This window comes from Phyllobates terribilis, unplaced genomic scaffold (genome assembly GCF_046119375.1).
Source record: "Phyllobates terribilis strain yellow unplaced genomic scaffold, ASM4611937v1 Scaffold_1__5_contigs__length_1240528914, whole genome shotgun sequence".
Classification (NCBI taxonomy): Eukaryota; Metazoa; Chordata; class Amphibia; order Anura; family Dendrobatidae; genus Phyllobates; species Phyllobates terribilis.
The window spans coordinates 810,697,643-810,717,255 of NW_027362761.1; the positions used below are offsets into that span (position 1 = coordinate 810,697,643).

A 19,613-nucleotide genomic window follows, 5' to 3' on the forward strand; every position below is an offset into this window, starting at 1 on the left:
TTTTTGCTGCATTTTTTAGGTGTTTTTCCCCTTATTTTATGCTATTTTGGTGCAGATTTCAAGCAGTGCTGTTAATACTTTTTTACAGTACCTAAAATCTTTGATTTTACACTTAAAAGACCAACTGCGTTTCTTACATTTTTACATGCTTTCTTTTAGGCTCCCACCAAAGCCTATGGAGGAAAAAAAGCACCAAAACCACACAATCCAACAGCGTCTTTAGACACACTGTGGGCATGATTTTCTATTACACTTTGCTTGGACAGTTAAACACAGCAGCTTTTCTTTGCAAAAAAAGTAGCAGAAAAAAATGTAGCATTTACGCTATGTGTGAACACAGCCTATCTGTCCAAGCAAAGTGGATGTGATTTCATAAAAACTCCTGTCCAGTGTGAAACTAAAGATGCTATTGAACTGTGTAAAGTGCTGCGGAATATGTTGGTGCTTATATAAATAAAATTATTATTATTTTTTAACTGTTGTTTTGGTGCATTTTTCACTAAAGGCTTCTATGGAGAGCTTGAAAAAATGCATCTAAAAACGCAGCTGCATTTTTAAGTGCAAAATCAAAGGTCTTCTGTACTATTAAAAAAGCATTAAAGAGGGGTAAAATAAAAAGGATAATAATATTTTTTATTTTTATAGCGCCAACATATTCCGCAGCACTTTACAATTTTAGGGAGGACTTGTACAGGGAATAAAGACGTTACAGAATAAGCATAACTTAGATATCAAAAGGAATGAGGGCCCTGCTCGCAAGCTTACAGTCTATAAGGAAATAAGGGAGACACAAAAGGTAAATGATAAAATTTACTTATATTGTACAATACAGGCATAATATAATAAATAGGTTATGCACATAACACTACATGAACTGGTCGCCAGCCAGTATGTGTACAGTACAGACACAGAGGCTATTAAGTGCATGGAGGGTATGAACATGATTTTGAAAAAAATTTTGTATGGCCCAAACTAGGACAGTTAGATAGATAAGTATGTTGAGGCAATAGGCCAGTCTAAAGAAATAAGATTTTAGGCCACGCTTAAACCTGTGGGTATTGGGAATTAATTGAATTGTCCTGGGTAGTGCATTCCAAAGAATTGGCGCAGCACGCAAGAAGTCTTGGAGACGGGAATGGGAGGTTCGGATTATGGAGGATTTTAGTTTTAAGTCATTAGCAGAATGGAGGGCATGGGTAGGGTGGTAGACTAAGACAAGGGAGGAGTTGTAAGGCGGTGCTGAACCGTGGATAGCTCTTTGGGTGAGAGTGAAAGTTTATATTGAACGTTGTATTGGATGGGCAACCAGTGTAATGACTGGCACAGGGAAGAGGCATCGGTGTAGCGGTTGGTGAGGAATATGATCCTGGCTGCTGCGTTCAGGACGGATTGGAGAAGGGAAAGTTTAGTAAGAGGGAGACCAATTAGTAAATAATTGCAATAGTCCAGATGAGAATGAATAAGAGCTACAATAAGAGTTTTTGCAGAGTCAAAGGTAAGAAAAGGTCTAATTCTAGAGATTTTTTGAGGTGTATGTGACATGAGCAAACAAGCGATCGGATGTGAGGAGTGAAGGAAAGATCTGAATCAAAGATGACCCCCAAGACAGCGGGCATGTTGCCGGGGAGTAATGGTGGAGCCACAGACGGAAATGGTAATATTGGGCATAGGTAGGTTAGTGGAGGGAGGAAACACGAGGAGTTCAGTTTTTGACAGATTCAGTTTTAGATAGAGGGAGGACATAATATTAGAGACAGCGGAAAGACAATCACTGGTAATTTGTAATAATGCAGGGGTGGTGATGTCAGGAGAAAAGGAATATAATTGGGTGTAATCAGCATAGAGATGGTGCTGAAAACCGAATCTACTGATTGTTTGTCCAATAGTAGCGGTGTACAAGAGAAAAGGAAGGGACCTAGGACTGATCCTTGAGGAACTCCAACAGTAAGGGGAAGGGTAGAGGAAGAGGAGCCAGCAAAAGACACAGTGAAGGAGCGGTCAGAGAGGTAGGGGGAGAACCAAGAGAGAACAGTGTCCTTGAGCCCGATGGAGCGGCGCACAGTGAGGAGGAGCTAGTGATCCACAGTGTCAAATGCTGCAGAGAGATCCAGGAGAATCAGCAGGGAGTTGTGACCATTAGATTTAGCTGTTAGTAGATCATTAGAGACTTTAGTGAATGCAGCTTCAGTAGAATGTAAAAAGCGGAAACCAGATTGTAAAGGGTCAAGAAGAGAGTTATCTGAGAGATAGCAGATTAGACGGGAGTGGACCAAGCGTTCCAGAAGTTTAGAGATATAGTGAAGATTGGAGACAGGTCTGTAGTTAGCAGCGCAGTTATGGTCGATGGATTTTTTTAAAGTAATGGATGTATGCTGGTGTGTTTAAACGAGGAGGGAAATATACCAGATGAAAGGAAGAGATTTTAGTTAGGTGAGTGGTGACAGCTGGGGAAAGGAGATGTGAGGGAATAGGGTCACTGGTGCAGGTAGTAGGGCGAGAAGATGCAAGGAGCCTGGTCACTTCTTCTCGTGTGACTGGTTCAAAGTCAGAAAGTGAGCAAGATGCAATGTAGGAGGGAGGAGAATGCAAAACATTAGGGGATTGGGAGAAAATTTCCTGTCAGATATGTTAAATTTTTTCTTTGAAATAATTAGCCAGATCATCAGAACTGAGGTCAGTGGTCGGGGCCTGTACTGTTTGATTAAGGAGAGAGTGAAAAGTGTCAAAGAGTCGTTTAGAATTACTGGATAGTGAGGTGATGAGGTTGTTAAAGTAGGTTTGTTTTGAGAGGTGAAGGACAGAGTTGTATGTTTTAAGCATAAATTTATAATGGATTAAATCTTCAGCCAGATAGGATTTTCTCCACAGACGTTTGGCGCACCTGGAGCACTGCTGGAGAAAACGTGTTTGCAGCGTGTGCCAGGGTTGTCACCGTCTGTGCCGAGTTGTTCTATGTGTAGGAGGTGCATTTTCATCCAGGGCACATTGCAGTGTTTCATTATAATGCTTCAGTGCTGAGTCAGGACATGAGAGGGAGGAGATCAGGGCCAATGATGACTGCAACTTCTTCATAAATTTCTGGGTGTTAATAGTGCATATATTTCTATATGTGTGGAAAGTGGGGGTGTCTTGACCGGGGTGATAATTCATGACAGAGAATGAAAGAAGGTTGTGGTCAGAGTGTGGAAGAGGGGAGTTAGTAAAGTCATGTACTGAGAAGAGCAGGGCGAAGATCATGTCCAGAGTATTCGCATCTTCATGTGTAGAAGAAATGAAGAAGCATACTGTACAAAGCATATTCAGGTATAGAACATTTTTCTATACTTAACAGTGCAGCTTGTGGCTCTTAGGTTTATCTGCTGCCTCAACTGCTACAGTTTGGAAGGTTGAATCCATGTGGAAGACCAGACTTGAAGAAAATAGAAGAATGAGTTAATTAAATGAATGTAAGTATATACACAGCAGAGAAATGCCGGCTCCTTCCACCCAAAGAGGAGGGGAGGAAGAACTACTGAGAAATGACGCACGCAGTGAAGACTGCACGGAAGGAGACATCGCAGATAAAGAGTGAGTGAAAATCAGGACATAGCTCTGACCTCCCAGGACAGAGCCTCCAAATTAGGACTGTCCCGCTGAATCCGGGACTGTTGGGAGCTATGACACACTCCTTTGAAAAGGGGAATGGTAACATTTAGTTGTCAATTTATTCATAAATTTCCAGTAGCAGAAATAGAGGAATGACAGTGCAGAGTTCATGGAAAAAATGCTTCACCACTGTTTCGTCTTAGGGAAGAAGAGTAATTACTAAAGCAGACATGTCAGCGGAGGGGACAGGCTTTAAATATGATTGCTCAGTATTACAGGCTAAAAGTCTGAACTACTAAGAGGTTTGGATATCAGGTACAGTGTTGTCATAGAGGTCTTGTGCAGATTTATCCTGCATGGCCATATATTGGCAATGTTTTATGTGTGAACTAAGATGTGTATGTTTATCTGGATTCACATAATGTTACCTGAAGAAAATCAAAACAGGAACTGTTCCCCTCCACAGTACAAGGGATATGGCACGAAAGCCAATTCAACGGAAAATATAGTGCAGCATGTTGCGTTATTTCCAGTAAAAATGAGTGTTAACCTTCCCAGAACCTAAAAGTGTTAACCTAGCCTTAGATATTAAAGTGAAAAAGACATTGGACTTATTGGACTGGATTCACATTATCATTATAATTTCCAATTTTTACAGAAGCCATGGTGGAACCATTATTATCCATCATGATCAGTTATGATCCATTTGACAAATCCATTTTTCTTCTAAATTGACTTAATATACAGTACAGACCAAAAGTTTGGACACACCTTCTCATGTAAAGATTTTTCTGTATTTTCATGACTTTGAAAATTGTACATTCACAATGAAGGCATCAAAACTATGAATTAACACATGTGGAAATATATACTTAACAAAAAAGTGTGAAACAACTGAAAATATGTCTTATATTCTAGGTTCTTCAAAGTAGCCACCTTTTGCTTTGATGACTGCTTTGCACACTCTTGGCATTCTCTTGATGAGCTTCAAGAGGTAGTCACCGGAAATGGTTTTCACTTCACAGGTGTGCCCTGTCAGGTTTAATAGGTGGGATTTCTTGCCTTATAAATAGGGTTGGGACCATCAGTTGAGTTGTGCAGAAGTCAGGTGGATACACAGCTGATAGTCCTACTGAATAGATTGCTAGAATTTGTATTATGGCAAGAAAAAAGCAGCTAAGTAAAGAAAAACGAGTGGCCATCATTACTTTAAGAAATGAAGGTCAGTGAGTCCGAAAAATTGGGAAAACTTTGAAAGTGTCCCCAAGTGCAGTTGCAAAAACCATCAAGCGCCACAAAGAAACTGGCTCACATGAGGACCGCCCCAGGAAAGGAAGACCAAGAGTCACCTCTGCTTCTGAGGATGTTTATCCGAGTCACCAGCCTCAGAAATTGCAGGTTAACAGCAGCTCAGATTAGAGACCAGGTCAATGCCACACAGAGTTCTAGCAGCAGACACATCTCTTCAACAACTGTTGAGAGGAGACTTTGTGCAGCAGGCCTTCATGGTAAAATAGCTGCTAGGAAACCACTGCTAAGGACAGGCAACAAGCAGAAGAAACTTGTTTGGGCTAAAGAACACAAGGAATGGACATTAGACCAGTGGAAATCTGTGCTTTGGTCTGATGAGTCCAAATTTGAGATCTTTGGTTCCAACCACCGTGTCTTTGTGCAACACAGAAAAGGTGAACGGATGGACTCTACATGCCTGGTTCCCACCGTGAAGCATGGAGGATAGGTGTGATGGTGTGGGGGTGCTTTGCTGGCGACACTGTTGGGGATTTATTCAAAATTGAAGGCATACTGAACCAGCATGGCCACCACAGCATCTTGCAGCGGCATGCTATTCCATCCGGTTTGTGTTTAGTTGGACCATCGTTTATTTTTCAACAGGACAATGACCCCAAACACACCTCCACGCTGTGTAAGGGCTATTTGACCAAGAAGGAGAGTGATGGGGTGCTACGCCAGATGACCTGGCCTCCACAGTCACCAGACCTGAACCCAATCGAGATGGTTTGGGGTGAGCTGGACCGGAGAGTGAAGGCAAAAGGGCCAACAAGTGCTAAGCATCTCTGGGAACTCCTTCAAGATTGTTGGAAGACCATTTCCGGTGACTACCTCTTGAAGCTCATCAAGAGAATGCCAAGAGTGTGCAAAGCAATCATCAAAGCAAAAGGTGACTACTTTGAAAAACCTAGCATATAAGACATATGTTCAGTTGTTTCACACTTTTTTGTTAAGTATATAATTCCACATGTGTTAATTCATAGTTTTGATGCCTTCAGTGTGAATGTACAATTTTCATAGTTATGAAAATACAGAAAAATATTTAAATGAGAAGGTGTGTCCAAACTTTTGGTCTGTACTGTACATTAGTCAGAATTTCATTAGATATCAGTTTTCATTACCGGATACAGCACTATAGCATGTTACGCTATTCTGACCCCCAAAAAGAAAATTAAAGAGATTGCATCATTCAAAAGTGATCTATTGTTTAAATCAGGTTTTTCTGTTAAAGAGTAAGTGTCATTTTAATTTTTATTTCATAAATCAATAGTAGACATGAAAATAAGAAACTTTGTAATATAACTTATCGGAGAAATCAGTTTCTTTCTCTTCCTGGATTCATTTTTCACCCTCAATTCATTGGAAAAATCTGTCAAATCTGTATACAGTAAAGACAGATTTTCCCATTACTGAGAAAGGAAATGGCAATTGGTGTTTTTAAAATTCTGTGTAGAGGGGAGGGTGTAGGGCATTGGAGGAGCTAGGGGCAGACACACAGATTCCACTGCAAGTTCTCCTGAAACCACAGTTATAAGAACTTCAGTGAAAATCTATATTCACTGTAGACAGATTTAACCCATGAATTGATAATTTTGAGAATAAAAAAATCAATTCAGGAGAAAGAAGCAGATTTCTCTCAAAAGATATTATTTTCACTCAAAGTTTCTTATATTCATGTGTACTATTGATTTATGAAAAAAGGTAAATAACAGTTACTCTTTAAATGTATTTTTTTAATTTTGTCAATATTTTTTATATCACAATTTGTATTAACATTTTTTGAAAATACTGCAATTTTCATGCTGTCCACTGAGACTATTTTAGACTCATATTTCCTATTCTTTAAAGAAGATTTTTCAGAAGTCTCAATATCATCACAGATAGGAGTACAATGACAGATAACACCTCTATATACAGCTAATAACCCTGGATAAACCAATCACAATAGGTGATGTCACAGATGATCCTGCTCCCCTCCATTCCAAATGACCTTTGAACATGCTCATTAGATGCTTTAATATACAATGATAGGGTATGAGTCAGTCTATTGCTGCAAATGTATATGTGCATTTCACTAAAGATTAAGGAAGTAGAATATATCCAGTAGCCAGTGTAAAAATAGTGAGATTTCAATTTTTTTTTTAATACAGTTTGTGATATGGAAAATAAAAATAACGTAAAAAAATACTTTTAATATGAACACATGATTTCAAAAGTAGGTAATTTTCTGATTACCTCCCATCTAAGATTGATGCAATGAACTAATTCAATTGTGAACACAGCATTATTATTATCATGAATTCTAAACACATCACCAAAAGTTGGTGTGAAGCCCAAGGCTGAAGCTGGCCATACGCATGTGATAGCTGTCGGCCAAACGACTCCATACATACAAATGTTCATGTGTTTTCAATAGTGAGAGTGTAGAAAGCTGTATCTCCCCAAGAAAGGCTTATCCCCCAATGAACAAAATCTTCTGTTATAAAAATTCAAACTGCTCGATCCTCGTCTACCCGACATCATCTGTCAATATCAACTGGTCTGAACAATTTTAATTTAATGTGTATAGGCATCTTACATTTCTTCTGGTATGTACTCTAAAGGAAATATAATAGAACCATGAATTGTCATATTATATGACCTCTCAAAGACTACTACTATATCACTTGCCACTAAGGCCACGGCCCCACTATTAGTATTTGGTCAGTAGTTGGTCAGTATTTTTTCTCAGGAGTGGGAGCCAAAACCAGGAGTGGGTGATAAAAGCAGAATTGATGACGTGTTTCTTTTATAACTTTTCTCTGATTGTTCCTCGTCTGGTTTTGACTTATAAATACTAAGGAAAAATACTGACCAAATACCAATAGTGGGGCTGTAGCCTAAGACTGAGCATGAGTTACCTTACGAAATAAAAAGTCAAAATGCCAAATCTCAAGAGTATTGCATAAAGGATAAAAGGGAGAAGGAAAAGCATGGTCAGGGAGGTAATTCTAACTACTATTACACAGTCTTTATTAAGTCATGTCTGGTTTAATTTAATCATGGAAAAATGCAAGAGCTTTTTTTAATAAGTATACCACAAAAATCACAACACAATGCATACTAAAAAAGGAGTCTGTCAGCACAATTTAAGGGACATAGTCGTAATGATATTTGTATTCTAAGGCCACGGCCCCACTATCAGTATTTGGACAGTATTTTTTTCTCAGGAGTGGGAGCCAAAACCAGGAGTGGGTGATAAATGTAGAATTGGTGACTTGTTTCTATTATACCTTTTCTCTGATTGTTCCTCACCTGGTTTTGGCTCCCACTCCTGAGAAAAAATACTGACCGAATACTGACCAAATACTGATAGTGGGGCTGTGGCTTTAGTGTTCAAAATAGTTGCTGCTATTCCCAGAAATCATTATTTATTCAAACATGCTAATAAGGGGCTAGCTGCACCCTTGGTGTGCCTGAACAGTTCAGTGCAACTTGCCACCCACTTGTTTTTCATCTATCTCCACCCCCATATTCCTTAATTGACAGATCTGACTTACAAGAGCCAGAGGTGAATCGAAAACCAGTAGGTGTGAAGTTATACTGAAACCCTCGGCCGCGCCAAGGGTACACTGAGCAACTCATTAGAAAACTTGAGTAAAGAGCAATTTCTGTCAAATGCAGCAAAGGTTATAGATATACAGTACAGACCAAAGGTTTGGACACACATTCTCATTTAAAGATTTTTCTGTATTTTCATGACTATGAAAATTGTACATTCACACTGAAGGCATCAAAACTATGAATTAACACATGTTGAATTATATACTTAACAAAAAAGTGTGAAACAACTGAAAATATGTCTTATATTCTAGGTTCTTCAAAGTAGCCACCTTTTGCTTTGATGACTGCTTTGCACACTCTTGGCATTCTCTTGATGACCTTCAAGAGGTAGTCACCGGAAATGGATTTCACTTCACAGGTGTGCCCTGTCAGGTTTAATAAGTGGGATTTCTTGCCTTATAAATGAGGTTGGGACCATCAGTTGTGTTGTGCAGAAGTCTGGTGGATACACAGCTGATAGTCCTACTGAATAGACTGTTAGAATTTGTATTATGGCAAGAAAAAAGCAGCTAAGTAAAGAAAAATGAGTGGCCATCATTACTTTAAGAAATGAGTCCGAAAAATTGGACAAACTTTGAATGTGTCCCCAAGTGCAGTAGCAAAAACCATCAAGCACTACAAAGAAACTGGCTCACATGAGGACCGCCCCAGGAAAGGAAGACCAAGAGTCACCTCTGCTTCTGAAGATAAGTTTATCCGAGTCAACAGCCTCAGAAATCGCAGGTTAACAGCAGCTCAGATTAGAGACCAGGTCAATGCCACACAGAGTTAAAGCAGCAGACACATCTCTTCAACAACTGTTAAGAGGAGACTTTGTGCAGCAGGCCTTCATGGTAAAATAGCTGCTAGGAAACCACTGCTAAGGACAGGCAACAAGCAGAAGAGACTTGTTTGGGCTAAAGAACACAAGGAATGGACATTAGACCAGCGGAAATCTGTGCTTTGGTTTGATGAGTCCAAATATGAGATCTTTGGTTCCAACCACCGTGTCTTTGTGCGACGCAGCAAATGGTGAACGGATGGACTCTACATGCCTGGTTCCCACCGTGAAGCATGGAGGAGGAGGTGTGATGGTGTGGGGGTGCTTTGCTGGTGACACTGTTGGGGATTTATTCAAAATTGAAGGCATGCTGAACCAGCATGGCTACCACGGCATCTTGCAGCGGCATGCTATTCCATACAGTTTGCGTTTAGTTGGACCATCATTTATTTTTCAACAGGACAATGACCCCAAACACACCTCCAGGCTGTGTAAGGGCTATTTGACCAAGAACGAGAGTGATGGGGTGCTACGCCAGATGACCTGGCCTCCACAGTCACCAGACCTGAACCCAATCGAGATGGTTTGGGGTGAGCTGGACCACAGAGTGAAGGCAAAAGGGCCAACAAGTGCTAAGCATCTCTGGGAACTCCTTCAAGATTGTTGGAAAACTATTTCCGGTGACTACCACTTGAAGCTCATCAAGAGAATGCCAAGAGTGTGCAAAGCAGTCATCAAAGCAAAAGGTGGCTACTTTGAAGAACCTAGAATATAAGACATATTTTCAGTTGTTTCACACTTTTTTGTTAAGGATATAATTCCACATGTTTTAATTCATAGTTTTGATGCCTTCAGTGTGAATGTACAATTTTCATAGTCATGAAAATACAGAAAAATCTTTAAATGAGAAGGTGTGTCCAAACTTTTTGTCTATACTGTATATATATATATATATATATATATATATATATATACTGTATATATATATATATATATATATATATATATATATATATATAAATTACACATAGATATATCTATATATAAATGATACAATTTTTATTAGGGCTATGTATCCTAAGGTGTTGTGCTTGGTTTGAATAGTCAATTTGTGCTGACATACTCGCTTTAAACAACACAATGTAAAGGAAAATGACAGACTGTAGCAAATTTTAGAAAAACTTACATTTTTATGATTTACACACTTCATTAGGACCAGCTCCCTGTATGCTCGTTTGGCATGTGTTTGATTTTGAAATGGCCTACTGAGTTTCTTAATGGCCACATTTCTATCAAGGACAGCATCGTAAGCAGCACTAAAAGACAGGAAAGAGAACCATCATGGAGACATTGTTTCTGAAGAGTCAAAGATAGCAAATACAATGTAACAATTTACAGTTATACAGGTAACCTTGCTCACTTAAGGTGCATTTACACTGAAGGATTTTCGTGATCAAGAGTTCCTAACGAGGGTTCCTAGTAATGCTTGTTTCACAATAACTGAGCAGTCCTGTCTAAACAGGCTGCCAATCACCTGACAAACCAGAAAATGCTTGTTCACCAGGCGAAATGATCTTATGGCTTGCCCAAAAGATCATTGTTCTCGGCAGCGGATCTTCCTGTGTAAACAGGACCTGCACTGTGGAGAAAAATGGCAGCCTATGCACACTGATCAATATATTTCAGATTATTCAGTGTGCATCTAATGCACAGTCTGCCTATGTAAACAGGCTATTAAATGACCACAAATTGGTATATACCTACCAATCAGTGTTTGTCAATGCCTCAAAACTGGCTAATATAAACACGCCCTTATAGTGGTGGGAGAGGTATTTGTGTCACCTGCGCACTGACCTCAGTGGTAGCCTTGTGTATTTCTCTTGGGGGAGACTGATGGTTACATTTCTCATTCACTTGCCACTTTGAGAACAAGAGAACTGTGCAGCCTGTGAGGAAGACTGCTCTGAAAAGGGCAGAGGCAGAAACTGTAATAATTATGCACAGTAAGTGCCACACAATCATATCCTCAACACAGTTATTAAAATGAAGGTAAAATGGCTAGCCCTTCGAAGATCACATGCACAAGATGAATGTTGGCCTAACTCACCGATTTTGGTGAGAACAGCCATTTTTCAAATGTTTATGGCGATGTCCTATCTCTCCCCAATTGGCAAATGGCAGGAAGAAAAATATCAAGCATGTTGGTTTTTAACATGCCTGATTCTTTGTTCTCATGGGAGATAAACCACTGCCAGAGTTGTCTGGCAGCAAATTTTTCTCTCCTACTAGTGAGGCAGAGTTACGCGTGAATATGTATGGATAGGTTAGGAGAACAACTAGCATTCATCTGACAACTAACTAAAGTTTGTGGCCATCTTTACAGCAATTGGTCTATGAATTCTAGCCACATTAGAAGAATTTTCTTAAAAGGAATATAACACTGGCTCTGTGCCGAGTGTGTATCATAAAGCTAATATGGTGCCCATCTTCAAAAAGGGCTCCAGGTCTTCCCCTGGTAATTATAGACCAATAAACTTAACATCCAATGTGGGCAAAATGTTCAAGAGGCTTGTAAGAGATTATATACAGAAGTATGTGGTAGAAAATAATGTTATAAATAGTAGTCAGAACAGTTTTACTAAGGTCAGAAGTTGTCAAACCCACCTGGTTAATTTTTATAAAAAAGGTAAGTAGAAACTTGGACATAGGGTAGCTGCGGATATAGTGTTTTTGGACTTTGTAAATGTATTTGACACTGTCCCACATAGAAATGTTTGTAATTGGAGTCAAAATTTGCTCAAAGATCTCACCCAGAGAGTTGTGGTGAATGACTGGTACTCTGAATGGTTCCTGGTTATAAGTGGTGTGCCCAAAGGTTCAGTGCTGGGTCCATCATCATTTAACTTACTTAGTAGTGATATAGAAGATGGGATTAATAGTGTTGCTTCAATTTTTGCAAATGTCACCAAACTATATAGTATAGTGCAGTCTATGGAAGATGTTACAGGATGACGTGGATAAACTGATTGTTTGAACATCCACTAGGAGAGTCACTTGTAGAGAAGGATCTAGGTGTACTTGTGGATCACAAACTAATGACAGCAATGTCAATCAGCAGCTTTTAAAGCCAGCAGGATACTGTTGTGTATTAAAAAAAGGTATAAAGTCATGTGACAGAGACTTAATACTACCACTTTACAAAGTGTTGGTATGATCTAATCAAGAATATGCAGTTCAGTTCCTTGCCAAAGTTTATAAAAAGGATTCACTGGAGCCAGAAAAGGTAGGAAGAAGAGCCACAAAATTAATAGGGGACACAAGGATCTTAGTTATAAGGAAAGACTAAAAGAATAAAATATAATTACATAAATGGCCCAAAGAAAAAGTAAAGTCAAAAGCTGTTTGATGTAAACCCCCCTTAAAATACAAAGGGGAACTCCCTCTGTCTGGAAAATAAAGATTCAATCTCCAGAGGAGACAAGGCTTCTTTACCATAAATCCTAGTAATTTGTGGAATAGTCTACCTCAGGAGTTGGTCACAGTGGGAACCATGCATGGTTTTAAAATGTGTTTTAAGAAGAAAATAACATAAATAATTAGGTGAATGTGTAAAGTTTTTTCTGAAAATTTAGTGTCAGTGTCAATTGTCAGTGGCAAATTGGGATCAGGAGGAGACATTAGCTTTTCTGTCGCAGAGTGGATCATGCATTGTGGCTGTACATAAACTCCTTCCTTTTATCTTTTCCCATCACTCTGTCGAACGTCAAGAACATTTTTTTTAAACTGTATTAACTCTAAAAGTAAGCTTTTGTTTAAATCGGGCATTTATTTTAAATGTATGTTTCAAAAATATTAAAATATTTCATAAAGTTTTTTTTACAATTTTTGCATATTGCTATGTAAACAAAATTATGTAAAATGAAATCAGGAATCTTGCAATTGTTTCACTGGCTACTAAGCTTATAAAAGACTTATACTTCCTGCTTCTTATACTTGACTTTTTAGCAGTCTCGTTATTACAGACACAATTATAATGACAGTTAGCCCCCATTATATACAACAGACAAGGAGGGTCCATTGCTTACAATAAAGATTATCACAGCTCACCTACTTCCCCTCCCTGCACAATGGCCTTTACCCAGAAAGAAATGGAAGTAGAAATCTAATATGAGGTCTAGTGGACAGTGTGAAAATTGTAATACTTCACATATACTGTATAATGATATGAAAAATTGTAAAAAAAAAACAAAAAAAAAAAACTATTTATTTAACAGAAAAAAATAAAAAAATAGAACATTTTCTGATTACTCATTCCCTTGAAATTCGTACTTATGAAACTGCTTAGTACATGTGTATGCATATCTGAGAAAAGGAGAATTTTTACTAAGTACATTGCTTTTATTGCTATGTTCAAAATGGAAATCCTAAACTATTGAAAAAAAAAGAAGACATATCATAAAATCAAACTGCAATGTAAGGGAAGATTATCACTGTTTGGTGAGACCTCTGCTTTTACGGGTTCTCATAGTGACAATCCATATCCCAACATGTGTCCTATTCATTGCTCAATGCCGGCAAAATTAACCTTCACTGTTGTTTTTCCCAGATTATTGCAAGGCCGTCATTGTTTAGAAAAATCTACTGTGCTCTAACACTAAGATGCTGGAACAAGTCGAGTACAGAACATGGCAGGCTGCAATATAACTGTAACTAATGGAGTGTTCTTGACACTGTAAGCCTTGCCTGGATAAATGTTTGGCGAGCTACAGAAGCTGCACTGTGGAGACAGAAAATCCTAATATGCTATGCTAATAAGTGCTGCACTGCACCACTGCTACACTTTGTTTTGCTACAGCTCTGAGAAAATGGTCTTTCTTTTGCAAATCTTCTACCTATGGTCAGCAATAAGTTCCCAGCATCCAAAATCAGTTATTTTACTGTTAGTAGAACCGATTTTTCAGTTGTTCTTGAAGCTACTAAATTGAAGAACTTTTTTATTTTTTTCACAAATTGACATAAGAATAACATTTCAACTGCGAAAATGAGTTGATCAACCAAGAACTATAGACATCAATTAATTCTTCACTCTTGCATAAAAATGTTAATGCGTTTAGAAGATAGGAAAACACTATGGTGGTCACTGAATTTTTATTTTTCTATGTTGTATAACACAATAAATGCAATACAAAGCAGTCCAGAACAAGTACTCTGTATATACTAGGCAGCCACTCTGTCCATGGATGGTAGGCATGTCAGTGGTTGTTTCATGAGTATCTTCACCTATGCTGCTTTATTGAGACCTGCTGCATCCTTTGTAGAGCATTAGTATTGTAAGAGATATTGATTATAACTGCTGCCTCTTTTTCTGTGATGTTTTAAAATGTATGCCCATTTCGGTGAGTATTATGTTCCCCTGTGTGAGGGACATTATACTGTGCAAGGGAGCTGAGTGGGGGACAAAATACTGTGCAAGTGACTGTGTGGGGATATCATTCTGCATGAGGGCTGTGTGGAGGACATAATACTGTGCACGAGGGTGGTGTAGAGGACATCTTTCATCATGGAAGCTGTTTGGGGACATAATACTGTGTAAGGGGACTGTGAGGAGACATCTTTCTGCATAGGGGCTGTGTTGGACATAATACTGTGTAAGAGGGCTCTGTGAGGAAAATACTATGTAAGTGAGCTGTGTTGGGATATCTTTCTGCATAGGGGCTGTGTGGTGACATAAAACTGTACAGGGGCTATGTGGGGATATCATTCTGTATGAGGGCTGTGTGGACGACATAATACTGTGCAAGAGGGTGGTGTAGGGGACATCTTTCATCATGGAAGCTGTGTGGGGACATAATACTGTGTAAGGGGGCTGTGAAGGGACATCTTTCTGCATAGGGGCTGTGTTGGACATAATACTGTGTAAGAGGGCTCTGTGGGGACAAAATACTGTGCGAGGGAGCTGTGTTGGGACATCTTAATGCATGGGAGCTGTGTGGGGACATACTACTGTGTAAGAGGTCTGTGTGGGGATATCATCCTGCATGGGGAGCTGTAAGGGGACATAATACTGTGTAGTGAGGCTTTGTGGGGATGTCATACTGCTGGAGGGCTATGTAGGGACAAGAGAATAAATGAAGCATCTCAGCTGTGGACTATCTCTCCTAAGAACAAAAGGACCTATTGTGCGTTCCTTAGTGGGACTTCTAAACTACAAGCAATGAAAAAAAAAATGGAAAAAAAAATTATAAAAAAAACAACAACAAATGTCAAAGTTGAAATCATACCCCTTTTCCTATTTAGAATAAAAAACAAACAATAAAACATATAAACAACAATAAAAAACATAACTGCTATTGCCATGTCTGCAAAATTCTAAATTATGAAAAGTATCACACATTTTACCCACATGGGAAAACATCTTATCAAAAATCTAAATTTCTGCATTTTAGTCACCACGCCTCTAAAAATAAAAAAGTAAATAAAAAGCGATCAAAAAGCTGCAAAACCTCTCCTACATATTACAATATTAATCATGGTCAGCACACAGAAGTCACTCGTGTACTGTCCACGATTTTTCATGAACCTATAGACTTGTATGGGTAATTGAGCTGTGACTCAATAACGGACATTATTTTTAGCAGACCACTTGTTACATAATAAAACACGCACATGTGAAAAGCCCCATAGACTATAATGGGTACATGTTCTATCCATGAAAAGAAAAGCACAGAATGAACACATACATAATTCAGCAATGTCGAAATGAGGCCTTAGAAGTAGCGGTAAAAAAAGATGGAGAAACAAAAATTGCCTGTCTTTAGTACAAAAGTTAATAGCTTCCAAAAATTGCTGCACACCCTAGAATTCAATAGTAGACGTTTTGTAACGCAAAATTCTCTAAAAGTTTTACTTTACATGATTATAAACTACAACGAATACCTCATTCGTGCGAGTTCTATAAGTGTTTTTTCAATATAGCACTTGTGCCTATGATAGTCTATGGGGCTGTTCACTTGTTCGTGATATTTTGCGGACCTAGTAGTCAAATCAAGGAGAAATGTCCAACACTGATATGATTGTCAGATCATACTCATCCATGCAAGTCTATGGGCTTGTAAAAAAAAAAAACGGACAGTGTTCAGATGCCATCCAAGTACTGTCTGGTTTTCACAGACTGGTAGAAGTAGTTGGAGAAACGTTTGTTTCTCACATCCAAGATGAAGACTGGACCAAACTGAATAAACTAAATCTGATGATAATCACTGATGAAAGTCAGTCCCTTTTTCTCATACTTAAAAAAAATGTCTGAATGAGGTTTGGCATACAGACTACTAAAACAAACATGGTTTATAATATTATTTTTTATATCTATACTACATTTAAGTTACATTTATCCTGCACGATTACCATTAAACAAGCATTCCTAAGAGTCTGAAGAGGCTGCCGATCACCCAACGAATAATTAGTTCCTTGGGTGAAATTATCTTTAGGGTAGGGCAAAAGATCATCATAGCATATTGTAGTAAGTAGGACCTTTGCTGCCAATGGTGGCCTATGTGCACTGAGTGATCTATAACAGATTGTCTATGCACATCTGAAGAATGGTCGCTTTGTGTAAACAGGCTATTAAACAACTGCCATCCGGTAAACATGTTGGCAGACATTTCGCGTTGAGTATCGGGCAGGGTAAATGGAACTTTGCTCATGACTAGAAACCTCACACCCAATCGCTTTCTGCTAGAATACATGTAAATCTGTAAATATGATCGACACAGTCACAATTGGACTTCCTTTACAATTAATGCACCCTTCTGTCTTCATCATTGTGTGTAACGTAAATGTGTTTTAATCTTCAAGAGCAACAAGACAAGCAATTTATCTCGGAGAAAAGCAGGATCCGTCAACCATCATTAATCACTGCGAATATTATACACTGAGTAAATGTAGCTGAAATAAATTCAATATGGCAAATTCTGAAATACCCTTGTTATTTCTACAGCTTTTTTGTGATCCTAAATTTCTATAGCAACACATAAATACAAAGCTGATTAACTGAATGCGGGAGTAAAACCATTTAACATAATGCTTAGAGCCTAGATGTCAACAAATGTTTGTAACAGCTAAATGAACCGAGCAAACTGCAGGGATGCTAAGCAAGACTCATTTGCACTTGAATAAAAAATTATATTCTTGTTGCCAATAGGAATTGGATTAAAAAACGAAAAATCTGAGTACTGGAAATGTGTCATAACTATGAAAAAACTAGAGCTATACTAATCAAACTTGTGTCAAATTTGTAAGAATTCGTTGAACCTGGGGAATTTGACCAATTTTTTGCTTCACATGAATTGTCTAAAATAGCTGCCACTATTTTAAACATTGCAGAAGACTGAATCAGCAAGAGAAGGCTCATAGAACCTCGGGTGCAACGGGGCAGACTTCCTTATAATGCCTTGCAACTATCACATCACATGATAAAACACAGTCAAACAGAAGGGACTCTCATTGCCTGTATAAAAGCAGAGGCAAGGAATTCAGCAGCTATTTTGTGAATCTCGATAGTCAGAGGATATTACAGCTTACAGCTTAGCCACATGAATATTCTACAGATTCATCATTTGCAATTTATTGAAATCACTTATGCTTGTTTTTTTGTCATTTTTAATAGCTCACCTTTTTTTCTCTAACCAATTTTTGTGAGTTTTCATCACCAAAAGTCACAAATCTTTTGAAAAGTTGTATCTTTGTCTAATGTGTACCAAATTGAAAACTCCTCCTGAAACCTTACTCCAGACAGTGACTGGAGTGAGATGTGCCTCAAAAAATAAGACATTTGTCAAATGTTGCATTTCATGAATCTGTCTAAAATGCCTGAAAAAGCAAAGTTGTGGAGGACAAATCAAAAAAGACTTAATAAAGACAACTTAAAGAAGTTGTCCACTACTTTATATGAACCCCCCAATGTATCCCCCGGGGCCCAGAAGTGTTTTTGTAAATACCTTGCGGTACCTTTTCTGCCTCTGAGCGGCGCTATCGGTGGCCGCTCAGAGGCATCAGGTGACCCGTCACTGATGTCACGTCAAGTGAGGCGTGACATCAGTGACGTGCTCCCTGCGGTGGACGCTGGGCTGTGGGCGGGGTTACCCAGTGCGTCACACCCAGCATCCACTGCGCGTTTTCCCAGTGAATGAGGAGAGTGAGAGCGCGCGGTGGATGAAAGGTGTGATGCGCGGGGTAACCCCACCCACAACCCAGCAGCCACTGGTGGAACTCGGAAGAGGGACCCTCGGCTGCAGCATGGACTTGTCGTGACGTCAGCGGTTGTCATAGCCGGCTGCAGCCGGGGGTCACGTTGCCTGTGAGCACCGCTCACAGGCAGAAAAGGCACAAGGTATTTAGAGAAACACTTATGGGCCCTGGGGGAATACATTGGGGGATCATATAAAGTAGTGGACAACCCCTTTAAAGGGGTTGTCCCAATTTGTGATGAAAGTCTGCGGTCAGTCACTCTATGTGACAGCAGACTTTTGAATCCTCATAGAACACACTGCACTCTATTAGGACTCTCTGGTGTTGGCAGCGAGAGAGGGTGGGCAGATTAGCTTTTTTTTTTGTCATGGATTGAATCTGCGCCTGAAAAAAATTGTAGCGTGCACACGTTTCTTCCGTATGTCTGATGAGTCTCACACAAATGTATGCTTTGCAAAAAAAATATTGGATCCCAAACGGATAAACTGCATAGCATCCATTTTTTTTTGAGACATTGCCATTATTAACATAGAAAACTGTATATGATCATGTACATTTTAAAATGTTGATGTATAAGAATGGATGCCACACAGATGTCACATGGATGTCAAATATGGACATAGAGATTGCATGCAGATGACAATATGGAAAATCATCCGAGTATTATGGCTGAAACTGTGACAATTTCATATACACTCGTGAGAACCTATCTTCATTGGAAGAAAGCGGCTAAAGGGCGTATATATTTATTTTCTCCCTGTAGCCACTACACAGTATTTTAACTTTATTTACCTGCAGATTAACCCTATATCAGCAGGTTTACAGTGTTTTTTAGACATGACACTTTTATTTTATTTAGAGCTAAGCCAGATCCTAGCTCTTCTCCAGTTTATTTGAGGCCTGGTTGAGCACATTGAGAGGTGAGTCAGGCACGGTGGCATGATGCGACCGTTCAGGCAGAAAAGCAGGAGACAATGAGCTGCTGCGAGAGGGCAAATTAACTGCGGTGATCTCACTGAGCTCAGCGCAAGCACCATGAGAATTTTTCTCACGGTGCTAGCGGTGATCTCACTGAAGTCACCGCAGTTCATCGGCCCTCTTGCAGCAGCTCAATGTCTCCTGCTTTTCA

General features: G+C 39.1%; 1 protein-coding gene across 8 annotated transcripts in view; it reads right to left on the minus strand.

Moving 5' to 3' along the window:
* The window catches only part of MAPK10 (mitogen-activated protein kinase 10), a 367,762-nt gene that overhangs the window by 127,575 nt on the left and 220,574 nt on the right, over positions 1-19,613 (minus strand). For all 8 annotated transcript variants that reach the window (XM_073637131.1, XM_073637130.1, XM_073637129.1 and 5 more), the window contains one exon: positions 10,425-10,554. In XM_073637131.1, coding sequence (XP_073493232.1) covers positions 10,425-10,554 — 130 coding nt within the window. The remainder of the gene's footprint in view (positions 1-10,424; positions 10,555-19,613) is intronic.